This window comes from Cyprinus carpio, chromosome B7 (genome assembly GCF_018340385.1).
Source record: "Cyprinus carpio isolate SPL01 chromosome B7, ASM1834038v1, whole genome shotgun sequence".
In the NCBI taxonomy this organism is placed as follows: Eukaryota; Metazoa; Chordata; class Actinopteri; order Cypriniformes; family Cyprinidae; genus Cyprinus; species Cyprinus carpio.
Window position 1 is genome coordinate 10,673,252 of NC_056603.1, and position 21,149 is coordinate 10,694,400.

Sequence of the window (21,149 nt, forward strand, 5' to 3'; positions counted from 1 at the left end):
CCGGATAGGCTGGCTCGAACACAGTCTTGACTAATCGCTGGAATACAAACTATTTAAACCGAAATTTAGAGTGGAATACAAACCTATTTCATACTAAAACACCATGCAGACATTTAGGGTCAGGAAGGTTTTTTTTATTTTTTAAGAACGATTTCCATTTCAAATAAATGCCACTCGTTTGAACTTCATTAATTCATTAGAGAATCCTGAAAAGAAATTGCAGTTTCCACAAAAATATTAACTGTTTTCAATACTGATAATAATAAGAAAGCAGCAATTAGCATATTAAAAAGATATTTTTGAAAGATCATATGACACTGAAGACCGGAGTGTAATGCTGCTAAAAAATTAAGCTCCGCATAACATTTTAAAATTTATATCTAAATAAAAACAATTGCATTTGTACTGTATTTCTAATAAAACAGCCTTGGTGAGCATAAGAGACATAAGAGAAATGTTTTTTCAAAAACAACGACAAAAAAAAAAAATCTTACCTTTCCCAAACTTTTCATTTTCACCTTTTATATAATTTTTAACATTCATAAGTACAGCATCCATTTGAAAATGTTTTTTTTTCTTTGTAAAAACTATATTTTTACTGTCAAAAATGAGCAATTTAATGCATCATGTATGAAAGCATTAAAAGAAAGCCCATACATTTATTTATTTACTTATTTTTATAAAGCCTTAATTTATTATTAGTAAGTATTGACTGATTGATTGATTGCGAATCCAAACATTTTGAAATAGCCATGTGATTTAAGGTATCAAATAAAATCCCTAAACTTACATTATGACCAAACACCTTTTTAGTAAGTACCACTAAAAATATCACAAGTCGTATGTTAGCAGGCTTATTCTCTGTCCCTTCTGTTCCCACATCCCTGTGAAACAGCTTTTTCATTCTCTCTCGATCTCCTTTCTGCGTCTCCCTCCGTGCAGAGCGGCATTCATTGATCTGTGTGCTCTCCGGCTGGAGGGGAACTTCCCTTTATTTCATTGGTATTCCAGATGGCATTACTGTGCATTTCCTGGCAGCCGAGCGGTTTGAGGGGGGAACGGCAACTGAATGGATATGATTTCCTCTCCTTCTCGTTCCCCCTTCCTCTCCATCTCTCCAAATCCTGAACTTCGAGGGAACTCGAGGCACTTCCCTCAATATCTCGGTTTTCAATAAAAACAGGTTGTGCTGGCCTGGGTACAGACATACTTCTCAGCCGCCTGACATAGTTCTGGCACCGCTGCTTTCGTCGTCAGCCAAGCAATGACAAACACGCAGAGGGGAAAAGAATAAATAAAAAATAGACCAGACAGAGCAGGATAATCTAATCCCAAATAACGCAGGCCAGGGTGGAGAATCAATGCCATTTTGATGTCCTGAAACTTGAATTCACAGATGCATTGATTTCAATACAAGCCTGCTCAGCTATACAGTGATTTTGGCATCCTCGGCGGGACACATGCGCCGCCCCACCCGATGATGGATAGTAATAGGATACAGATGTTGCTCCTCATTTTAACACAGAACACTTAATGTGTTACACCTTTGAGATCAGAGAGAAAATGTGGCTTATGTAGTCATTTACATTTGCTTTGCTTGGTCTCCTGTGCTATTTAGATCCAGACCCAAGAGCTCCTACCACAGGATTACTAACACCAGGGGCGGAGGGAAACAATTACTGAGGGAACGCTGAAAATGTTCCAAAACAACCTCTCAGACAAGAAGCAAAAGAGCCATTACAAATGCTAACATCCAGAGACATCAAGAGTCCCTTGCAATCTTCATCTTTGAGATCATGAAAGGTTAACATGGATTTATTGACTATTAAAGATTTTAATTTGAAGTTTAATGGATGTTTTGTACTGGCTGATGCATCAAAACTTGGATGGGAATGAGGTCACATGTTAAACGAGGCTTCAACTCCGACATTCATTTTAAAGTTGTTGCCAATTAAGTAAGAGTTGTAATGCTTATGTCATTCCAAACCTGCAGGCTGTGATTTTTCTTTGAAATACAAAAGAAGACTCTTTACTGAGCCTTTTTCTGTACAATTATTGTAACATAAAAGTGGTATTTTATGTCCAGTACTAAATATATATATATATTTTTTTTATTATTAGTGTGATTTTTTATTTTGTTCAGCCAGGACAAATTAAAGAGATGAAAAGTAACACTAACACATTCATAATCAATATTGTATATCGCAAATAATGATAACTAAATTGGAAAATCTGGCCGATATCTGATCAGTTGGCCGATACTGTTTTTTTAAATCAATAATATGAACAAAAACTCAATAATAATGTGTTGAAATTTGTTATAAAATTAGCAATAATGGCTTGATTTTATTTTTATAAATCAAAATAATTAAATATTTAAATAAGTATTTATTACCAAATAAAAATACATAATTTATTATGATAAATTATTTTATTTCTATTAAGTGTGCTGCTTTGATACAGATTTTTCATAAAATTTTTTGATTTTTGTTTTTACTGTAGTTTTGATCAAATAAATATGGAAGCCTGTTTCCACCACTGCGAGAAAAAAGTCTGAATGGAGAGCTTATATCTCACAATTCTTAGAAAAAATAGTTACAATTGTGAGATGTAAACTCGCAATCGCAAGAAAAAAAGGCAGAATTGTGACATAAAAACTCACAGTTACCTTTTTTATTCAGTGGCGGAAACAGGCTTCCATAAATAAATGCAGACTTCTTTAAAAAAAAATAATAATAATTAAATATATATATATAAAAAAAAATTATACAGTGATGTTATTTTTGGAGAGATTAATAATCATATTCCTGGTCAAACTCTTAAGTTTACCTGGGGGTGAATATGGCATTGTGGAGGAAATTCTCAAAGGCTTTGCGGTAGTAGATGTCTTCCTCGTTTCGCTTCAGATCCTCCTCTGTTTTAGGGCATTTACAACAGGGAGCCTTTTCCCGCCCCCCTGTTTCAGGATTGGTTGGTTTGGTGTCCTCGAGTTCTGTCAAACCCGTGGCTGAAATCCTGATTGGGATCTTCATGTCTATAAAGAAACAACATAAACATGGTTACATTTCTCCAGTAGTGACCTTTAGTGACACAATCTTGTATTATTTCAATATGCTCAAAATGTAAATCCTGGCTTGAATGGCTTGAATATGGTGCACATTATTTTATTACGGAAAAGCTTTATGCATTTTGAAGTTAAAAACTTAACTAGACACTGGATACTTCAGATGTCCACAATAATATGTTTAACTGTTTCATGGTCAAAAGTCTGAATTGCTGTTGGGCAAATGGTGCTCAGTTTAAGGGTGTAATTTAGACCAGACCTTTTGAGCAGTAGTTGTGCTGATAGAGCTCACGGTCCTCGCCCTGCTGCTTCCAGCGGAGCAGGTAGTAGGTGCTGTTTCCGTTGGGGGAGACAGGTGGAGACCACCGCACCACCAGCTTTGATGAAGAATTAGAGTATGCACGAATGTCTACAGGCATTGAGGGTGCTGGAAAGGAAAAAAAAAATTCTTCATTTAGCAACTCAAATGTTTACTACAGAGTAAATCCCCTTGAAGAAACCCACTGAAAGTCATGAGTCATAACCATTGAGATACTTGTCTAGATTTCAATCAACTCTACACTGCTAAAAATCTTATTCTTAATCAGCAACTAAAAGTATTAAAATGTTCTTAAAACAGTTTATAGTTAAATATGTGTACATTAGGATTCAAAATAATTGTGATGGTTAGATTTTCCTTAAGGTTATTTGACCCTAACTATGGTGAGAACAGTAATATTGTGAAATATTTAAATAATACAACATTTAAATATAATATTTAAAATGTAATTTATTCCTGTGATCAAAGCTGAATTTTTAGCATCATTACTCCAGGCTTCAGTGTCACATGATCCTTCAGAAATAATTCTAATATACTGATTTGCTGCTCAAGAAACATTTTTTTATTTATAATTTTAAAAGTAAAAAAAAAAAAAAAAAAAAAAAAAATAACAACAGTTGTGGTGCATACTATTTTTGTGTAAACTTGCGTTGTGATATTTATTTTTCAGTATTCTCTTTTTACTGTCACTTTTGATCAATTTAATATGCTTAATAAATGAATATGCTTATTAAAAGTATTAATACTTGGTTTTAAATCTTACTGACCTGGAACTTTTAAACAGTAGTGTACATAGAGAAACAGACTAAGATATATCTAGCAAGTCTTTTATAGTATTAATCCATTCACATATTTTTAACTTATTTTAAGTATAAAAAAAAAAACAGCAACAAAACATGATCAACTGACCCAAACCCCAAAGCTGATCTACTGACCCATTTTTACTTTTACATTTGTATTTCCAACATTTTTTAATGAATCTAAAAACTGTATTCAAATTGAATCATGACAAAATGTCAAATAATGTCAAAAATGTCATTTCAAATTAAATGCCAGAGCAAACATTACCATCCGTAGTTAAAAAAAAAAAAATTTGATTCTTTAATATCTTATGCAACTTTGCTTTTCAGGTAATTCATCTTTTTTATATAAGGATGTTTTGATATTTTAAAGGGATACTCCACCCCCAAATAAAAATTTTGTCATTAATCACTTACCCCCATGTCGTTCCAAACCTGTAAAAGCTCAGTTCATCTTAGGAACACAATTTAAGATATTTTGGATGAAAGCCTGGAGGCTTGCCAAGACTGTCAAGTAAATAACAGTATCAAAAAAGTGTTCCCGTCACTTCATATAACCCCGATTGCACGTCTGATGGCAGATGGAGTATTCTGACGACGACATTCAAACCCTTTATGTACCTTGACACTGTTATTTATTTGGCAGTCTATGGGACAGTCACAAGCCTCCAGGTTTTCATCCAATATATCTTAAATTGTGTTCCGAAGACGAAATGAGCTTTTACGGGTTTGGAACGACATGGGGGTAAATGATTAATGACAAAACTTTCATTTTGGGGTGGAGTAACCCTTTAAAGAAAAACAGAATAAGTGTACTAATTAGGAAACATGCAATTCATGTCTTCAATTAAATTCATGGCTGACCTGAATCTAGTTCCTTACCTGATGGTTTAGTCCAAATGTATACCACTTCGCTCTTCGCCCCAAGACGCTGTCTGTCCTTGTCCTTGTCCCTGTCCCTGTCCCTGTCCCTGTCCCTGTCCCTGTCCCTGTCCTCCACGACTAATGTTACAGCTTTAACAAAGATGGCATACTGAGTCCAGGGCTTCAGCATGGTGAGTGTAACACCCGGGTTTTGGGTTTGGTCCTCCTGTAAATCCACGTCAACCATGTTCCAGCTGTCAGATCCACAACCGTCCTGACCATCAAACTCTGTAAGGTTCTGGAAAGGCCTACGAGAGAAAGTGAAGGCTATTTACAAAGCTGCTTGAACATTTTAATGGTATTGAGAAAAGTGGTTCAAAAAACAGTAAACTGAACCAGGGTCTGAAAACGCAAAAAAAAAAAAAAAAAAAAAAATCAATCGATCCACTCCGAGCAGAATCAATATTTTAACGTTTCTGTTCCTGTGTTCCTCTGATATTATTACCATTCTGAAACCGGTTCGGGTGGAAATAATACCAGATAATAACGTTATTTTTTTAAAACAATTTTCTTTGCCTATAAAAAAAATAAATAAAAATAATAATAATAATAAAAGTAAAGTGATTTTATTTAATAATAATGATAATTTGATTTATGATTATTTTTGGTATGTTTGCAAGATGTTATAGTATCTGTCAATACTGAGTAATCTTTTCTAGATTTTGGCCAAATGTAGGCTACTAAACAAAAGAAAAAAAAGAGTTTTTTTTAAGATATTTAAAAATGTTTGCTGCATTGTTAAAAAAAAAACAGTACTTGTATAATATTGCGTTTTGAGAGTGACAAAAAAAAACATAAGTCTAGTAGGCTCACGTCACATTTTATTAATCCATTCAGAAATGATGTGCTAAAATGCCGGTAAAGCAAAATGTTAACAATCATAATAAACCCAGTTATTAGTTTCTCTCCACAACAAATCCTCTAAAGTTAAGGCTATGTGTTTAGGCTATAAAAATATCAATCCAAAAACAAATTAATTTAAGGTGAAACTGATGCCTACCTCTCTCATTCGGCACGAATACAAATGTTTACACATTCGATGATTTGATTGGTTGACAGCAAATTTCAAATATTAAATGGAACAATAAAATAACGTTATTAACCGGTTAATGGCCATTTAAAATTTTCAGATTCTGTTTGGAACTATAAAATTTGATTTTGTTTCTGTTCCTGTCAAAATGTTGTTTGTTTCCAGTTTTTGTTTTCGTTCCTTGAACTGGTTCACAGCCCTGATCTGAACAAATTAACAAAACTGAATAAAAAGCAACACTTACGCTTCTTTGTAGTATACAATAAAACTGACAAGGTCTCTGGAGTTGGCTGGTCGAAAACCATCCCACATCAACTTGATTTTATTACTACTCGTGGTATTCGATATGAACTTAAGGATTTCACTCCCACCTAAGAAAAACATTTACAAAATTAAACATTTTATATGTAGATACAGTCTACACTCATTCATAGTTGTTTAAATTGAGAACATAATATTTACAGCTTGCACGGTCTCCATTGTTGCGGAAATCTCCTTCCAAAAACTTCTCCTTAATTCCCGTTTTCTCCCACATTTTGCGGATCTCGGACATGCAGAGTTTGGGATTCAAGCGAAAATACAGTTTTCCAGCATTAATGGTGAGATTGTGCTGGGACCAGTCCCATAAAAGCTGGAGATGCTGGTTATCCAAGGCTGCAAAGGCATACATGCTGGAGACAACATAACAATAGCAATGAATAAGTGACAAAAACAGAAAGAAAAAAAATATGCACACTGCACAGTTTTGGAAGTGCCAAATGCATTTAAATGCAGAATCGAATCCACTAAATTAATGTTGTGTGGTAATGATTGATATAGCAAATCACAGCTACACTACTTATTCATCAAAATATTACTGAAACTGGAGGCATATTAGCATCTGACAGAGATGCAACAGTAAGTAGGGTTATTATAGTTAACTAAAAGCAAAAAATATTACTTGAAATAAAATAATTTCTCATTTTCGTTGTTTAACTTGAAGGACTAAAATAACCAAAACAAAATAATAAAATTAACAAAAACTACATAGAAATAAAAAACTAAAAAAAAATTACTAAAACTTACACAAGAAAATATAAGATAAGAATATAAGAAAATATAAAAATTAAATAAATATTATATATTATATTCCATTTACAGATGTTCTTAATTCTTGCCCAGCTCTCAAATGTTTTAAAATGATATAATTTGCTTTAAGTTCAAAGTATGTACATAGATAAGCTTTCCATTGATGTACGGTTTGTTAGTATAGGACAATATTTGGCCGAGACACAACTATTTGAATATCTGGAATCTGAGGGTGCATAAAAAAAAAATCTAAATATTGAGATAATCACCTTTAAAGTTGTCCAAATGAAGTTATTAGCAATGCATATTACTAATCAAAAATTTAGTTTTTTTATACTTACAGTAGGAAATTTACAAAATATCTTCAGGAACATGATCTTTACTTAATATCCTAATGATTTTTGGCATAATAATAATTTTGACCCATACAAGTGTTTTTTTTTTTTTTTTTGGCTATTGCTACAAATATACCCCAACGACTTAAGACTGGGTTTTATGGTCCAGGGTCACATACGTGATATTTTCAGTTTTTCCATGATCTTGGAAACCCTGTCTTTTTAATCAGTATGCATTCTCTGGACCGTAACATATAGTTCACCTATTGCAAGCGACTACTGTGGCAAGAGATGAAAACAAATAGTCAGAAATTGTGAATCATTAGTCAATACACACCTTCCTCTCTATATTAACCACTGCTATGGTTTTGGGTACACACACACACACACACACACACACACACACGCACACACACGCACGCACACACACACAAAACCGCAGTAAATTCAGATATACAGTGCAACTGTCACTTTCATAAATGCCTGAACTCTGTGTATATGAAGCTGCAGTATGTTTGAGGCCATTACTTGACATATACGCTGATGATTCACAAGCATTGACGTAAATGATCATAAAAGATAAACAGCTTCAGTAAAAGCTGCGTTTGGAATGTAAGCACTTCACATGCATTAAGAGCAAGTGTTGCTTTTAACCCTACAGCACACCTGAAAGCTTTAGTCTGGCACATGTCGAGTCACTTTATACAAACACACACACTTACATTAACTGGCTTAAAGACGCCGTCAAGCCAGTCTTATACACATGCTCTATTTGTTGTATTTATCAGCCGGGTTTATTACAGGCCTGACGCTTGTTGTTGATGCACGTTTAAGGGAATGTTAACAGAACGGACTTATAAATGTTGAATATGTGGATGGAGGGCTTGTTTGTTTATATTTGTCTCCAAAAGCGTTCCCAGAGCTCAATTTAGTCTTTCGTAACAACATGGCACAGAGAGGGCTGTTTTGATCTGTCTTGAAAATGGGATAACAGTAAACAAACAGGGATTGAATTAAATGACACATTTCTTCTATGACGCACAGGACCCATTCTGTTTAAGGAAAAGTTTGACGTTAATTCTGTACGTAATTTTGCTGATTCACACACATAACCAACAACAGGCATGTGATCAGCTAAGGACAGAAAAAAATAAGAAAAAAACAGTTTTTCCCATTCAATAAGACAATATAATAATAATAATAATATATTTTTTTCAACTAATAAATTAAGTGTATTGAGGAAATACATTTTAAAATTACATTTTTTAAATAAAAAATAAATAAATAATTATTTAACAACATTATTGGTAAATAATAATAATAATAATAACTACAACAACAACAACAACATGCATTAAGGAATTTAAATTAAATAAGTAAAAAAAATTATACATATGTAATATGTAATTATTATTATTATTATTATTATTATCACCATTATTATTATTATTATTATATAATAATATTAATTATTGCTACTGTTATATAAAAATATTACAATAACATTATAAAATATAATAATAATTATTATTGTTGTTATTATATTATATTAATATTTGTTGTTACATTATATAGTAATAAATGTAATATAATTTAATAATGTAGTATAATTATTATTATTACCACAATTATTATTATCATTTACAAATTAGTAAAGAAATATATAAACAGACTTTTTTCAGATACATGCATTTCACATGGGTCACACTTCTCTAGTCAGAAAATATGGAAATCTGTATAACATGAAAAACATGCACATTCTTGAACATGTAACTCCTACTTTCATTCCTAAAGCAGTTAAATATATTACTCCCAAAACCAATTCCACAGTTCAAATTCTGAACTTGGCTGCACTGGGTAGCCCCGCCCACCACAAAATCTCACTGGTCCGCAAACCCACCCTCATAACTCTCCATTAATCATCATATATAATCTGACTGGCTGTGATTTGTGTCATTTTGAGCAGTTCTGTGTTGAATGTGGATAGATAAACTGTTAGGAAATGTTGGAATGTGTCAAATTCAAATCTTACTCTTCCCATAGTTCTTCTCCATGGATGTATCTGAGGCTCTTGAGGAAGGAGAGAGAGCTCAGGGCATGTGATGAACGGATCTTAATGTATCCTGTCACTGTCTTGATGAGTCCCAGGAAGTTTTCCAACTCCGAGGCTATGTTAGCTAGAGAGACGGAGGAAAAGAGAGCATGTCAGCGAGCAGGTGTACAGCAATCCGGTGCTAATTGAGGAGCTGCTGTGCCACAGGTACTCACTGCCACGGCGGATGTTGATATGCAGGTTCCCTTTGATAACAGTGCAGCCCTTGAGGGACTGAGCCGCGTCCACCGAGTCAATGACCTTTTCATCACAGATCTTGTCACACAGGCCGTCACAGGCAGTGCAGAACATGCTGCTACACACACAAGGACAAAAAGATCACCACAAAACCAACACGGATGAACCAAATATCTCACTTTCACCTTATCATGTGACCTTCAGCTCGGTGAACGCTAGAGCCTCCGAGTGCAGCTGAACTTTTTTCGCTCTTGATTGGTTTGTTCTGAGGTAATCAGAAGTGTGATTTTTGAGTTTAACTAGGTAACACGTTTCGTCTGATTGCTTTTCAGTAGGTATACAGGATCTGAACACTTTTGTCAGATTTCTCTGCAATGACTGTTCAGGAAAATTGCTGAATTTAAAACTAGAGTACTACAGTCTTAGTATTAGCAAATTAGTAAAGGCCATTATCACTCATTTTAAATACTGAGTGGATTTATTTGTAAAGTATTCGGAGAGCTGGGAAATACAGTAGATTAAGAATATATTTGAACTGAAGTGCTAGAGGATGTGTCGAACTTTGTAAATGATAACGAGTCTAAATCTGCAGTATTTTCGCACTAAATTCTGTAGATACCAAAAAGTCTATTTATCAGATATCACACATCTTAAAAATAGGGGGTGAAACAATGAAAATAAATAATGAAAGCTGTAAAATATAACTGAATTTCAAACAAAGCAAAATAAAACAATGACAATATTACAGCAGAATTCTACTTTTTTTTTTGTATACACATTTATAAAATGTTTTTGACTGCATTTATTTGCTAAAAATAGTATACAAACAGTAATACTATGAAATATAATTACAATTTAAAACAGCTTTTCTATTTTATTATATTTTAAAATGTAATTTATTCCTGTGATCAAAGCTGAATTTTCAGCATCATTACTCCAGTCTTCATTGTCACATGATCCTTCAGAAATCAATCTAATATGCTGTTTTGATGTTCAAGAAACATTTCTTGTAATTATTAATGCTGAAAAAAGCTGGACTTTAGTAACATATGTACGTCTTTACTGTCAGTTTTGATCAATTTAATGTGTCCTTGCTAAATAAAAGTATTATTTATATATATATTTATTTCTAAATTCTGCTGACCCCAACCTTTGCACTATATACTTATTGATTTATTTGCTAACTGAAATAATAATTTCTTTAATAAACAAAAAGATAAGAGATTTTATTTTATTCTTTGTCAACGCAAAAATAGAACACTTAAATTTCATGTTGGACAATTAATCTAAAACACATGGAAACTGTTTTATTCACAACTTTTTGCTAAAATTACTACCATTCCTCAATCCCACATTTAAAACATGAAAAGTTTAGAAGTGGATACCTGCGGTTCTCATCCCGTGTGAAGCCGGGTGGGCAGTCGGACATACACTCTCCTCCGTGGATGACGAAGCGGTCGTAATCAGGCAGGTGGACCTTGGAGCAGAAGTCCTTGGTGATGCAGCGCCAGCCCTCAAACTTGTACGTGCCGAGCGGACAGTCCTCCACGCAGCGGCCCTCGTGATAGTAGTGCTGGCAGGCGGCACAAGCCCTATCGTTGTCGGGCACAGTGCAGCTGCCCAGGCACTGCGGGTGGCAGCACTCGCCCGAATCCGTGCATGCCCGCTGTCTGCAACCCTTCGGACAAACTGGAGGGAAAACACAGGAAGGGAAATGCTGATGTGAAACCATTTCTAGATTTGTTTCAAGAAAACTACACTAAATTAAAAACTGTAGGCAAAAGACTTACACCATTAGAGATGAAACTTTTATACAGCCTTCTGTAATATCAGAAGGTTTCTATGATTTACTTAGACATGTGCTGGTATTTGGTAATGCGATATATAATGAATATGCACAATATTGTTATTGTGGGCACTTCTAAATATCATGAATAATTATATATTACAAATTATTCAGAATTTGGAATGCATTTTAAGAATACTATTCTCATCAACTGGTCAAAATGCACAAAACCGCTGTATGCTGCTTGAAAGACGCTGTGCGCTCTGATGTAAACAAACACGCATGAGACGCGCTAAACTGCAGAAAATGCAGCCGTTACCCTGGAATCCCCATAAATAAACATATTTAAATAGATTTAAATAGCCATTCAGATTTGTGGATTCGCTATGGTGTTCATCACAGCGCCAAATACTTAAATATTTAGACTTAATAGGCTATTTATTTTTAAACTTTTTTTTTAATTTTAATCTGGACTACAACATGCCCTAGATATTGTTTGAAAGTGTTTTGATTCTTTATTGTTCGTTCACACTTTACATCAGGTCTTCATTAGTTAACATAAACTGCCAATAAAAAATTCTTATGAACATTCATAAATCTTAGGTATTACAATATTTAATAACACGTTGTTAAAATCTAAAGTTGTAACTGTGTTATTTAATGAGCTAACATGAACTAAGACTTGTATTTTTTAACAAAGATTAGTAACTTCCGTAGCAAATGTAGCAATTGCTCATTGTGAATGTTAATGCATTAACTAAGGTTAACTAATGAGGTCTTATTGTAAAGTGATACCTATGGGTCTTTGTAGTTCTTTTGCACTTTAATCTGTGTAAATTTATATATTTTTCTGTATTGTATTTAAATGTTCAGTTCTTTTTGTTATAAGAAAAAAGTTATTAAACCTGTTATACTATATTATGAGCACTTTCAACTAAATTTCAATATCGTGATAATATCGTATACCGTGATAAAAGCATTAGCAATTAACCGCAACATGAAAAATTGATACCGGCATATCCCTAGATTTACTTTTATTGGCTACTGTTACTGTATAACAAATACTATCCCAATGTAAAAAAATAAATATAATTAATATTATATTAATAATATTTTAAATACAAACACTTTATATTGTAATATACATATGTTTGTGTGTTTGTGTACACACACAGTACATATATAAATTAAACAGAAAGACTGTTCACAACAGATTAAATTCTGCTGATAATTGTGAGTAGCATTAATCATACTGTATAAAAAATACTATCACAATTGAAAAAAAGCAGGTTTAATGAATATGAATAATAATTAAACTATATATATATAATTTGTAGTTGATTGAGCTATGGTAGGTTTTTTTTTTTGAGGGGGGGAGAATAAACAAGAAAGAGTAAAAGAAAGACAAAATGATAAACAGAAGGTGATGGGTAACTGCTTTTCATATTGCTTTCAGATCCTCCTTGAAAGATTCATTTTTAACTAGTCTAGAACATTCAGGAAGTCAAACGCAGGCTCAGGTAAAGCTGGTTAATTTCCTGACCCTGCTGTGAGGTTAAAAGCCTGGCTGAAGCCCAAGCGGTCTGCAGCTCTGGGTCAGGGTCATGTGATAACACGTCCTCGTCCCGTTACTGTCTATTTCCTCTCGACCTCCGCAGTGTCTTTCAAGCTTGACTGATAAATGTTACTGCAAACAGCCCCAAGGATACAATGCTGTACACTACACAAACGAGTACAGACACATACATCACCACCACTGTCAAAGAAATCCTTTACGTTTACACTTCCTTCTGCCAAAAAAACTACTTAAATTATCAAAACCTATGACCTCATCACCATTAAACGCTTTGGGCTGGTGAGAAAGACTAGACTCAAAATTAACTTTGCAGAAATGCAGAAAGTCTCAGTAAAAACTATATATATAAAATTAGTAATGTGACAAATTTATATTTCATATGCAATAGACTTAATTGTTCAATTTGATTAATTATATTAAAGCGTTTCGCATGGAAATCATACCATATGTACATACTTTTTAAAAAATAAACTTTTTATAAACATGTATAGAATAATTTACCATCAGAACTGAAAACAAACTGAGTTTAAAGTTTTTAAATTGAATCAATAAAGAATTGGTTCAAACAATCATATTAATATAAAACAAACAATAAATACAACCACATATTGCAACCCTATATAAAACAAATGACCATGAAAAATAATGAGGGAAATATTTCTAACCTTCTGGATAAACTAAAATTGAAACTAGAATAAACTTAAATAAACAAACAACCAAACAAGGTGGGGGGGGGGGTCCAACATAAATGTTAATAAATGCAAAAGAAAATCACTTTTTGAGAGAAACATTACCACCCTTCCAAATAATCTAAAATAAATAAATAGAAAAAAAAAAATAATCCAACATAGAAGTTAATACATGCTACTAAAAAATAATTTTGGGGAATAAAATACTGCTAACCAATCCAAATAAATTAAAACAAACAGAGAAAAATAACACAACATATATGATAAGAAATAATTATTTTGAGGGGAAATATTGCCACTCTTTCAAATAATCTAAATCCAATACATTGTTTATTAAATGCACCTGAAAAAATATATATATATATTGGCGCAACTATTGCACTAAAAGAAAAAAAAGTGCATTTGTCAGCTTGCAGACATACAGAAACACTGAGTTTTCCTGCGGTCAGCTCTTTTTTGCCCTCATTCTCATATGACATACTGTATACAGTGCATGTGTTAAGTGTGAAACCCAGCCCCGCTTTACAAACAAATCCAGTCCACATTTTCCATCCGACCGACACTATGTATAATTCGACCAGAGTCCTCTGCTATCATTCTAAATAAGAGCGCATTGTAACAGGGGAGAGGAAAAACTGATTCAGGTCAGAGCACCAGCAAGGAAAACACCAGCTTTAGCACAAGAATGGCCTACATTTAGAACAGAGAAACTCAGCTGCTCGATCTCTCCTTACATGCTCATACTTCAGCCTGGAAGGCAGCAAACTCGCTGTCCAAATGGCCATGAGGAGACGACTCGCATATCTCAGAGAAGCCCCTGAAAGACTATTTACTTTCATTTATTAAAATGTTGGCCTTTCCACAGCGCCAAAGGGCTGAGGGGTTTCAGGGAGGGTCTCTGGGAACGCAGGGATTCGGGTAACCTTACAGCGGGGTCGAGCAAGGCCAAGGGCAGAAGAAAAGCTGGATGCAGAAACCCGTTCAAGCTGTACATGCAACAGTCGCCCTGGAGGACGCTTGTAAATAAAAACGGCTGATAAGAGTTAAATGATAACGCTTTTGTGAAAGCACACGTTAAAAACCTAGCCTGAGGTTTAATGTGTATCTGAGCTATTCCTGATCACAAGCAGCGTTCAAAGAGCAAATTCTTGACAAGAGAGTCAGACGTTCAGCTTCAAATAACTATATTTAAGTTAAAGGGATAGTCCCCCCTAAAATCTGTCATTATTTACTCACCCTCATGTTGTTTCAAACCTGTTGGTTTCTTTCTTTTCTGTTAAACACAAAAGAAGATATTCTAAAGAATGTTGGTAACCAAACAGTTGACGGTAGCCATTGACTTCTATAGTATGGGAAAAAATACTATAGGCTACGGTCAACTCGAGGGTGAATAAATATTACAGAATAATTTTTTTTGGGTGAACTATGCCTTTAAAACTTAAAAAAAAAAAAACATGCAGAAAACTGAGGTCTGAATCCATCCGTTTTGCTTAGAGTTACCGCAAAGAACTGTTTTAGCTTTCATCAGGTCATAATGAAGACAACCCAGCTAATTTTGGCTGACTGAGATATCCCGTCTTCAGCAAGGCCACCATGCTGGAATCTCACTTAGTCTAAACACAGAAAACAACAAACCAGAACCAGACACCCTTGACTGAGCGTCTTGGTCAGGGAAGTTTAGGATCTGAAATACTTGCTCAAATAGGATAGCTAATGCTTTTTTGATGTACATTATTAAGGTAATTCACACTTTATTTTAACTAGCTCATGTTGTTTTCTCAAGTGCACCGGAGGGGCTCTTTTTGATACTTGAGCCTATAGCCTTTCAGTTGCTAACCTAGCTCTTTACCAGTACACCACGTACATAAAGACTGAGTGAAACAGTTTGACTAAACCAGCTTTTTTTCCTGTAATGACATTAATCCCTATTTTATCAGAAATAAAATGCAGAATATAAAAGGGCTAATCATTTTTTCATTTTTAATATACATTAACATTCCGTATGTTTTTTTTTTTTTTTTTTTTTTACTGCTGTTAAAAGAAGTCTCTTATACTTACCACAAGTGCATTTATTTGATGAAAAATACAGTAAAAATGGTAGTGTTGTGAAAAATTATTACAATTTAAAATAACTGCTTTCTATTTCAATATTTTTTAAAATGTAATTTATTCCTGTGATCAATGCTGAATTTTCAGCATCATTGCTCAAGTCTTCAGTGTCACATGATCCTTCAGAAATCATTGAAAACAGTTGTCCTGCTTCATATTTTAGTGAAAACGATGATACTTTTTTTTCAGGATTCTTTGATGTATAGAGAATTCAAAAGAACAGCATTTATTTGAAGCAGAAATCTTTTTTAATATAATAAATATATTTACTGTGTCGATCAATTTAATGCATTCTTGCTGAATAAAAGTATTAATTTCTTTAAAAAATAAACAGCCCAAACTTTTGAATAGTATAGCCAATAGCTCTCTTTTATGTTTCAAAACCATACCTGACTGTTGTAGCATGGATGCTATTTTGAATAAAATATTTTTTTAGATTTCACTTCCTTTGCAACCATTTAAGTTTAATGCATTAAAAACCTTGATGCATGTAGATTCTGCATAGCCCTCATTTACTACAGGTGAATTACATTGAACACCTGGCTTAGGAGATCTTGGATGTTCTTTCTCCATCCAGGAGCAGATCAACTATTAGATTACTGTCTGCTCTCATACACAACAACTGATCCAATATGAGCACCTGGACCCTCAGGAAACAAGCTAGAAAACCGCATATACTGTAGCTTCCCTATTTAATAGATGGAGAAAAGTTCATTTAAGAGATGAGAAACATTTTAAGTTGAAAAGACTTGTTTAAATATTACCAATCAACATCTACTGATATAATTACACACTATAGGATTCCACAGAAATATTAATCTTCTGAAAAAAATGAAATGCATTTTCAGCGTGGTTTTGATATACTTGGCTCAATCTGAACCTGAGAAGCAATGTGGTGATTCACATTGTTTCTTTGCATCCAGCTGCAGGGATGTTTAGCGAGTAGGAGTGATTTCCACCATGATGGTCAACAAAGTTGATTTGCAGTTGTGGAAATAGCCAGCTGTGTAGTTTTCCATGTCAACAACACATGGAGTTTTGTATACATTCACAGGAAAACTGGAAAATATGACTAAACAGTTACTAATAAATATTTTCAGAACATTTCAAAACAAAAGGAAACAGTTAAAAAAAGAATAATTATATAAGAAATAAATACAGGTTGCAAAATTGTTATTTACCAAAATATTATAAAATTAAAAAAAAAAAATACTGAATAAAATACAGTTCAATTAAAAGCAAAACTAAAAACTAAATGGCCCAAAAAAAAAAAAAAAAAAAGAAACCAGTTTTGGAAGCATTCCTGTTCAGATTTAGTTTACATGTACGTACTTGTATCGAAACTAAACCACCTCTAAATGCTACAATGCTAATACTACGCATTGTCGTTGTAATTGAATTTCCACAAGGACAAATACTAATACTGACATAACAACGGATCAAAGATTCACAGCTATTTATTGCAACCACAGTGTTGTAATTAAAACTTTTTTTTTTTGGCTAGCTCTGCTAAAGCTATCCGCACTGCTCTCACCACAGAAATGCAGACATCTGTCTGACCCAGAACATCTTGCTGTCCGGCCAAACCATAATCTACAATGTTTTTTTGTTTTGTTATGATGATGATGAAGATGCTGTTTTTTTTCAAATATTTTTAGAGTATTATTTTTGTATATTTTTCTTTTTTATTATTACTTCATGTATGATATTACAGGGATAGTTTCAGACAGTTATTTAAATTATTTTATGTTTTGTTATGGTTTGTTTCGTTTCAAACCTGTCAAGGTACAACAGACCACAACAAACATGTTCAATAAATAAATAAAAAATAAAAAACAGAGCAGAAAATTGGTGCATTCAGCACTATAAAATAAAATATAACTAAATAAATACTAAAACAAAATAAAGTAGTCAAAGATTAGTGTATTCAGCGAAAGAAAGAAAGAAAGAAAGAAAGAAAGAAAGAAAGAAAGAAAGAAAGAAAGAAAGAAAGAAAGAAAAAGAAAGAATAAAATAATAAGAAAATAAAGTTCAAAGAATAGTGCATTCAAATAAATAAATAAAACCATAAAATTCATATGGGTCACAGAAATTGTGAATTAAGCAAAATACTAAATAAAATAAAGGACAAAGAATAGTGTATTGAAATAAATGAATAAATGAATGAATGAATAAATGAATAAATAAATAAAACAAAACATTAAAATGGTTCACAGAAATTGTGCATTAAGCAAAATACTAAATAAAATAAAGATCAAAGAATAGTTTTTCACATAAATAAACAAATAAACAATCAAACAAATAAATAAATAAAATACCAACACATTAATAAGTTGTTAAGAAATTGTGTTTTAAACAAAAAACTAAATGGTGCATTCAAATAAATTAATAAATAGTGACAACTTAGGGTATTCAGCAAAAGAAAATATATATATATATATATATATATATTATATATATATATATATATATATATACATATACATATAAAAATACACAATAACTGTATTCAGCAAAAAAAACAAAGAAAAGTCAAATAAAAGCAAAATGTATATCAATATACACCACCATAACTCCCCCCCCACACACACAATTTTTGCATTATAGTCTTTCAAAGACATACTGTACAACAGCAAGTGATGAAAATGCCAACATGTGAGGCGTTATTTACTGATTTTCAGGGAATAACTCAACCGAACTAGCATCGTGATCAGACAACTTGCAAAATAGTAAAACCAACATGACAAAAATCATGATAAATCGTGAATCATGATATGATTTTCCCCCCATATCGCCCACCCCTACTTCCACCTAACGTTATTCATCTAAAAAAAACAAACATTCGTAACAGTTTCACTGACATGTGATATAGTCATTTTTGGTTGAACCACTCCTTTAATGAATTGCTCCGTATCAGCGGTGGAGGGAAAATGCCAAGCCCTGTTAGATTAGGCCAGCTCTCACAGAAGACCCCTCAGAGAGCCGCCCCGGTCTGTCCCTGCATTCCCCATCATGGCGCTGACAGTCGAGGCACAGAAAGGATGCCTCAGGCTTTTTATTTTTAGTCAACATCGTCACCTCACCCCCTCTTCCTTATTAATTCAGGAAACTCTCCAAGTTCATCTGAGGTCTTTTCATCACTGCCACAAAGCAGCATGTCAGGGAAAAACAGGTTGCACGCGCTGGCACAGTGTGTTCCCTCTCGCTCTCCATTAGAGCAAGAGCGTGCGCGAGGACAGTGGCAGATAACGCGCAGAAGAAGTATGTGTAGGATCCACCCTGAAATATTATTTTTGTCCCCCAATGGGATGGAGAACAATAGAAATATATGACTCCTAAGTCACAAGAATATTTCTCAATTATTGCATCTCAATCTAATAGCTCAAGGTCACATGTAGTATTAAATGCGGCAGTGATGAAAATTTGTGGAGGATGAAATTATGTTCCTTTCTGGAGCACATCACCGATGTGTTGTAAGTGCTGTTTTATTGCGTACCCCTGACTTTAAGATTTAGGATTTAGCCTAAAACCAAGTTAAGCTCAAGCAAACCTACTGAGATGATCTCAGAGTCAGAGTCAAGGTCAGAAACGTACCCTTCACACGCATGTAAATGCACAGCCAGTGCTTTGCGTGCCTAACCTTGTTGAACTTGAAATGTGTTTGTGCATCAATGTGGCCATGGTTGGTACTTAAAGAGGTGACAGGGTTCCCTTCAGACAGTTGTGCCATTTAACCCAATGTGCACCTAGATAAACTATTAATGGAAGTAGAACAATAGATGACAAGCTTCCTAATTTATTAAATGCATTTCTATTCAGCAGAATTCAACAGAAAATATGATCTATATTTATATATCCACACATGCATATAAAATAATACATATTAATATTATTCTGCTTATTAAAACTCACACAATGCAACAAAAAACATCACCTGCTGTCTTGATCACCAAGACTGAATGAGGGTACGCATCGAGGTTACGCTAGAAATTATGACACTTCTAATGTATCATCAATAGTAGAAACAAATCCAGATCCTAATGTTCAGAGCTGCTGCCGGAGCTTCAGCTGGGCAGCGCACCAATGCACTCATGCCCGGACTGACACCTGATAGAGTTTCATCATATCAGATGGCAAACATCACCCACAACACGCTTGGGCTTGATCAAAACAAGATCCATCAGTCTCACACTACAGAATCAGACAGCAGCTTTACTACCAGGGTTGAAGATATACCAAAAGTGAAACTTATACACTACCTTTGAAGAGTCTGGGGTCAGTAAAATCAATATTTTTATAAAGTAAGGATGTATTAAATTTACCAAAAGTGACAGTAAAGATATTTATGGTGATAGAAAATGCTTCTATTTCAAATAAATGCGGTTCTTTTGAACATCATTAAAGAATCCTGAAAAAAAGATCACGGTTTCCACAAAACATATTAAAGGGGTCATATGATGCTGCTAAAAAGAACATTATTTTGTGTATTTGGTGTAATGAACTGTGTTTATGTGATTTAAGGTTAAAAAAAAAACATTATTTTCCACATACTGTACATTATTGTTTTTCTCCTCTATGGCCCCGCCCTCTGAAACGCATGGATTTTAACAAGGCTCATCGCTCTGAAAAGTGAGGTGTGCTGTGATTGGCCAGCTATCCAGCGTGTTGTGATTGGCCAAATGCCTCAAGCGGGTGATGGAAATGTTACGCCTCTTAACATAAACCCCTTTCACACTGCGATTCTGGCAAATACACGGGTAATGTGTCCTGGTATTTGTACCCGGGTCGCTAGATTTTGCACTTTCACACTGCCAGTGATTACCCGGAATATGTGCGTGCATTCACACACAGCCCGTGTAGGTGGTGTAGTGAAGTGTTGTGTTATGGTGTTGTGTGTTGTGTTGTAGTAGTAGAAGATGGTAGGGTTAACTTTCACTGAAGCTGGTGATCTCAGCGTCAGCACGGAAAGTAAGGAACTAACTGACCTCTGCTTCATTACAGTTTGAACATTTTTTCATCGCGAACGTTGATCTGCCTTCCAAGCACCCGGTAAAAGAGTCGCGCGATAACGTGCGTCATCACTACGACACGGCATTAGTTCTGGCTTTTGTTCACACAGCGCTCGTTCCGGGACTGAACCCGGCAATGGTTACTAGGTC

The 21,149-nt window shown here is 34.0% G+C and overlaps 1 protein-coding gene across 2 annotated transcripts in view; it reads right to left on the reverse strand.

The window, feature by feature from the left end:
- The window catches only part of LOC109079742 (insulin-like growth factor 1 receptor), an 85,882-nt gene that overhangs the window by 13,579 nt on the left and 51,154 nt on the right, over window positions 1-21,149 (reverse strand). The window contains exons 3-10 of one of the 2 annotated variants that reach the window (XM_042727217.1): window positions 11,216-11,519; window positions 9,809-9,948; window positions 9,573-9,717; window positions 6,600-6,808; window positions 6,382-6,508; window positions 5,066-5,355; window positions 3,324-3,491; window positions 2,830-3,034 (exon numbers count right to left, since the gene is read on the reverse strand). In XM_042727217.1, coding sequence (XP_042583151.1) covers window positions 2,830-3,034; window positions 3,324-3,491; window positions 5,066-5,355; window positions 6,382-6,508; window positions 6,600-6,808; window positions 9,573-9,717; window positions 9,809-9,948; window positions 11,216-11,519 — 1,588 coding nt within the window. The remainder of the gene's footprint in view (window positions 1-2,829; window positions 3,035-3,323; window positions 3,492-5,065; window positions 5,356-6,381; window positions 6,509-6,599; window positions 6,809-9,572; window positions 9,718-9,808; window positions 9,949-11,215; window positions 11,520-21,149) is intronic. The other variant, XM_042727218.1, reaches the window with a different exon arrangement.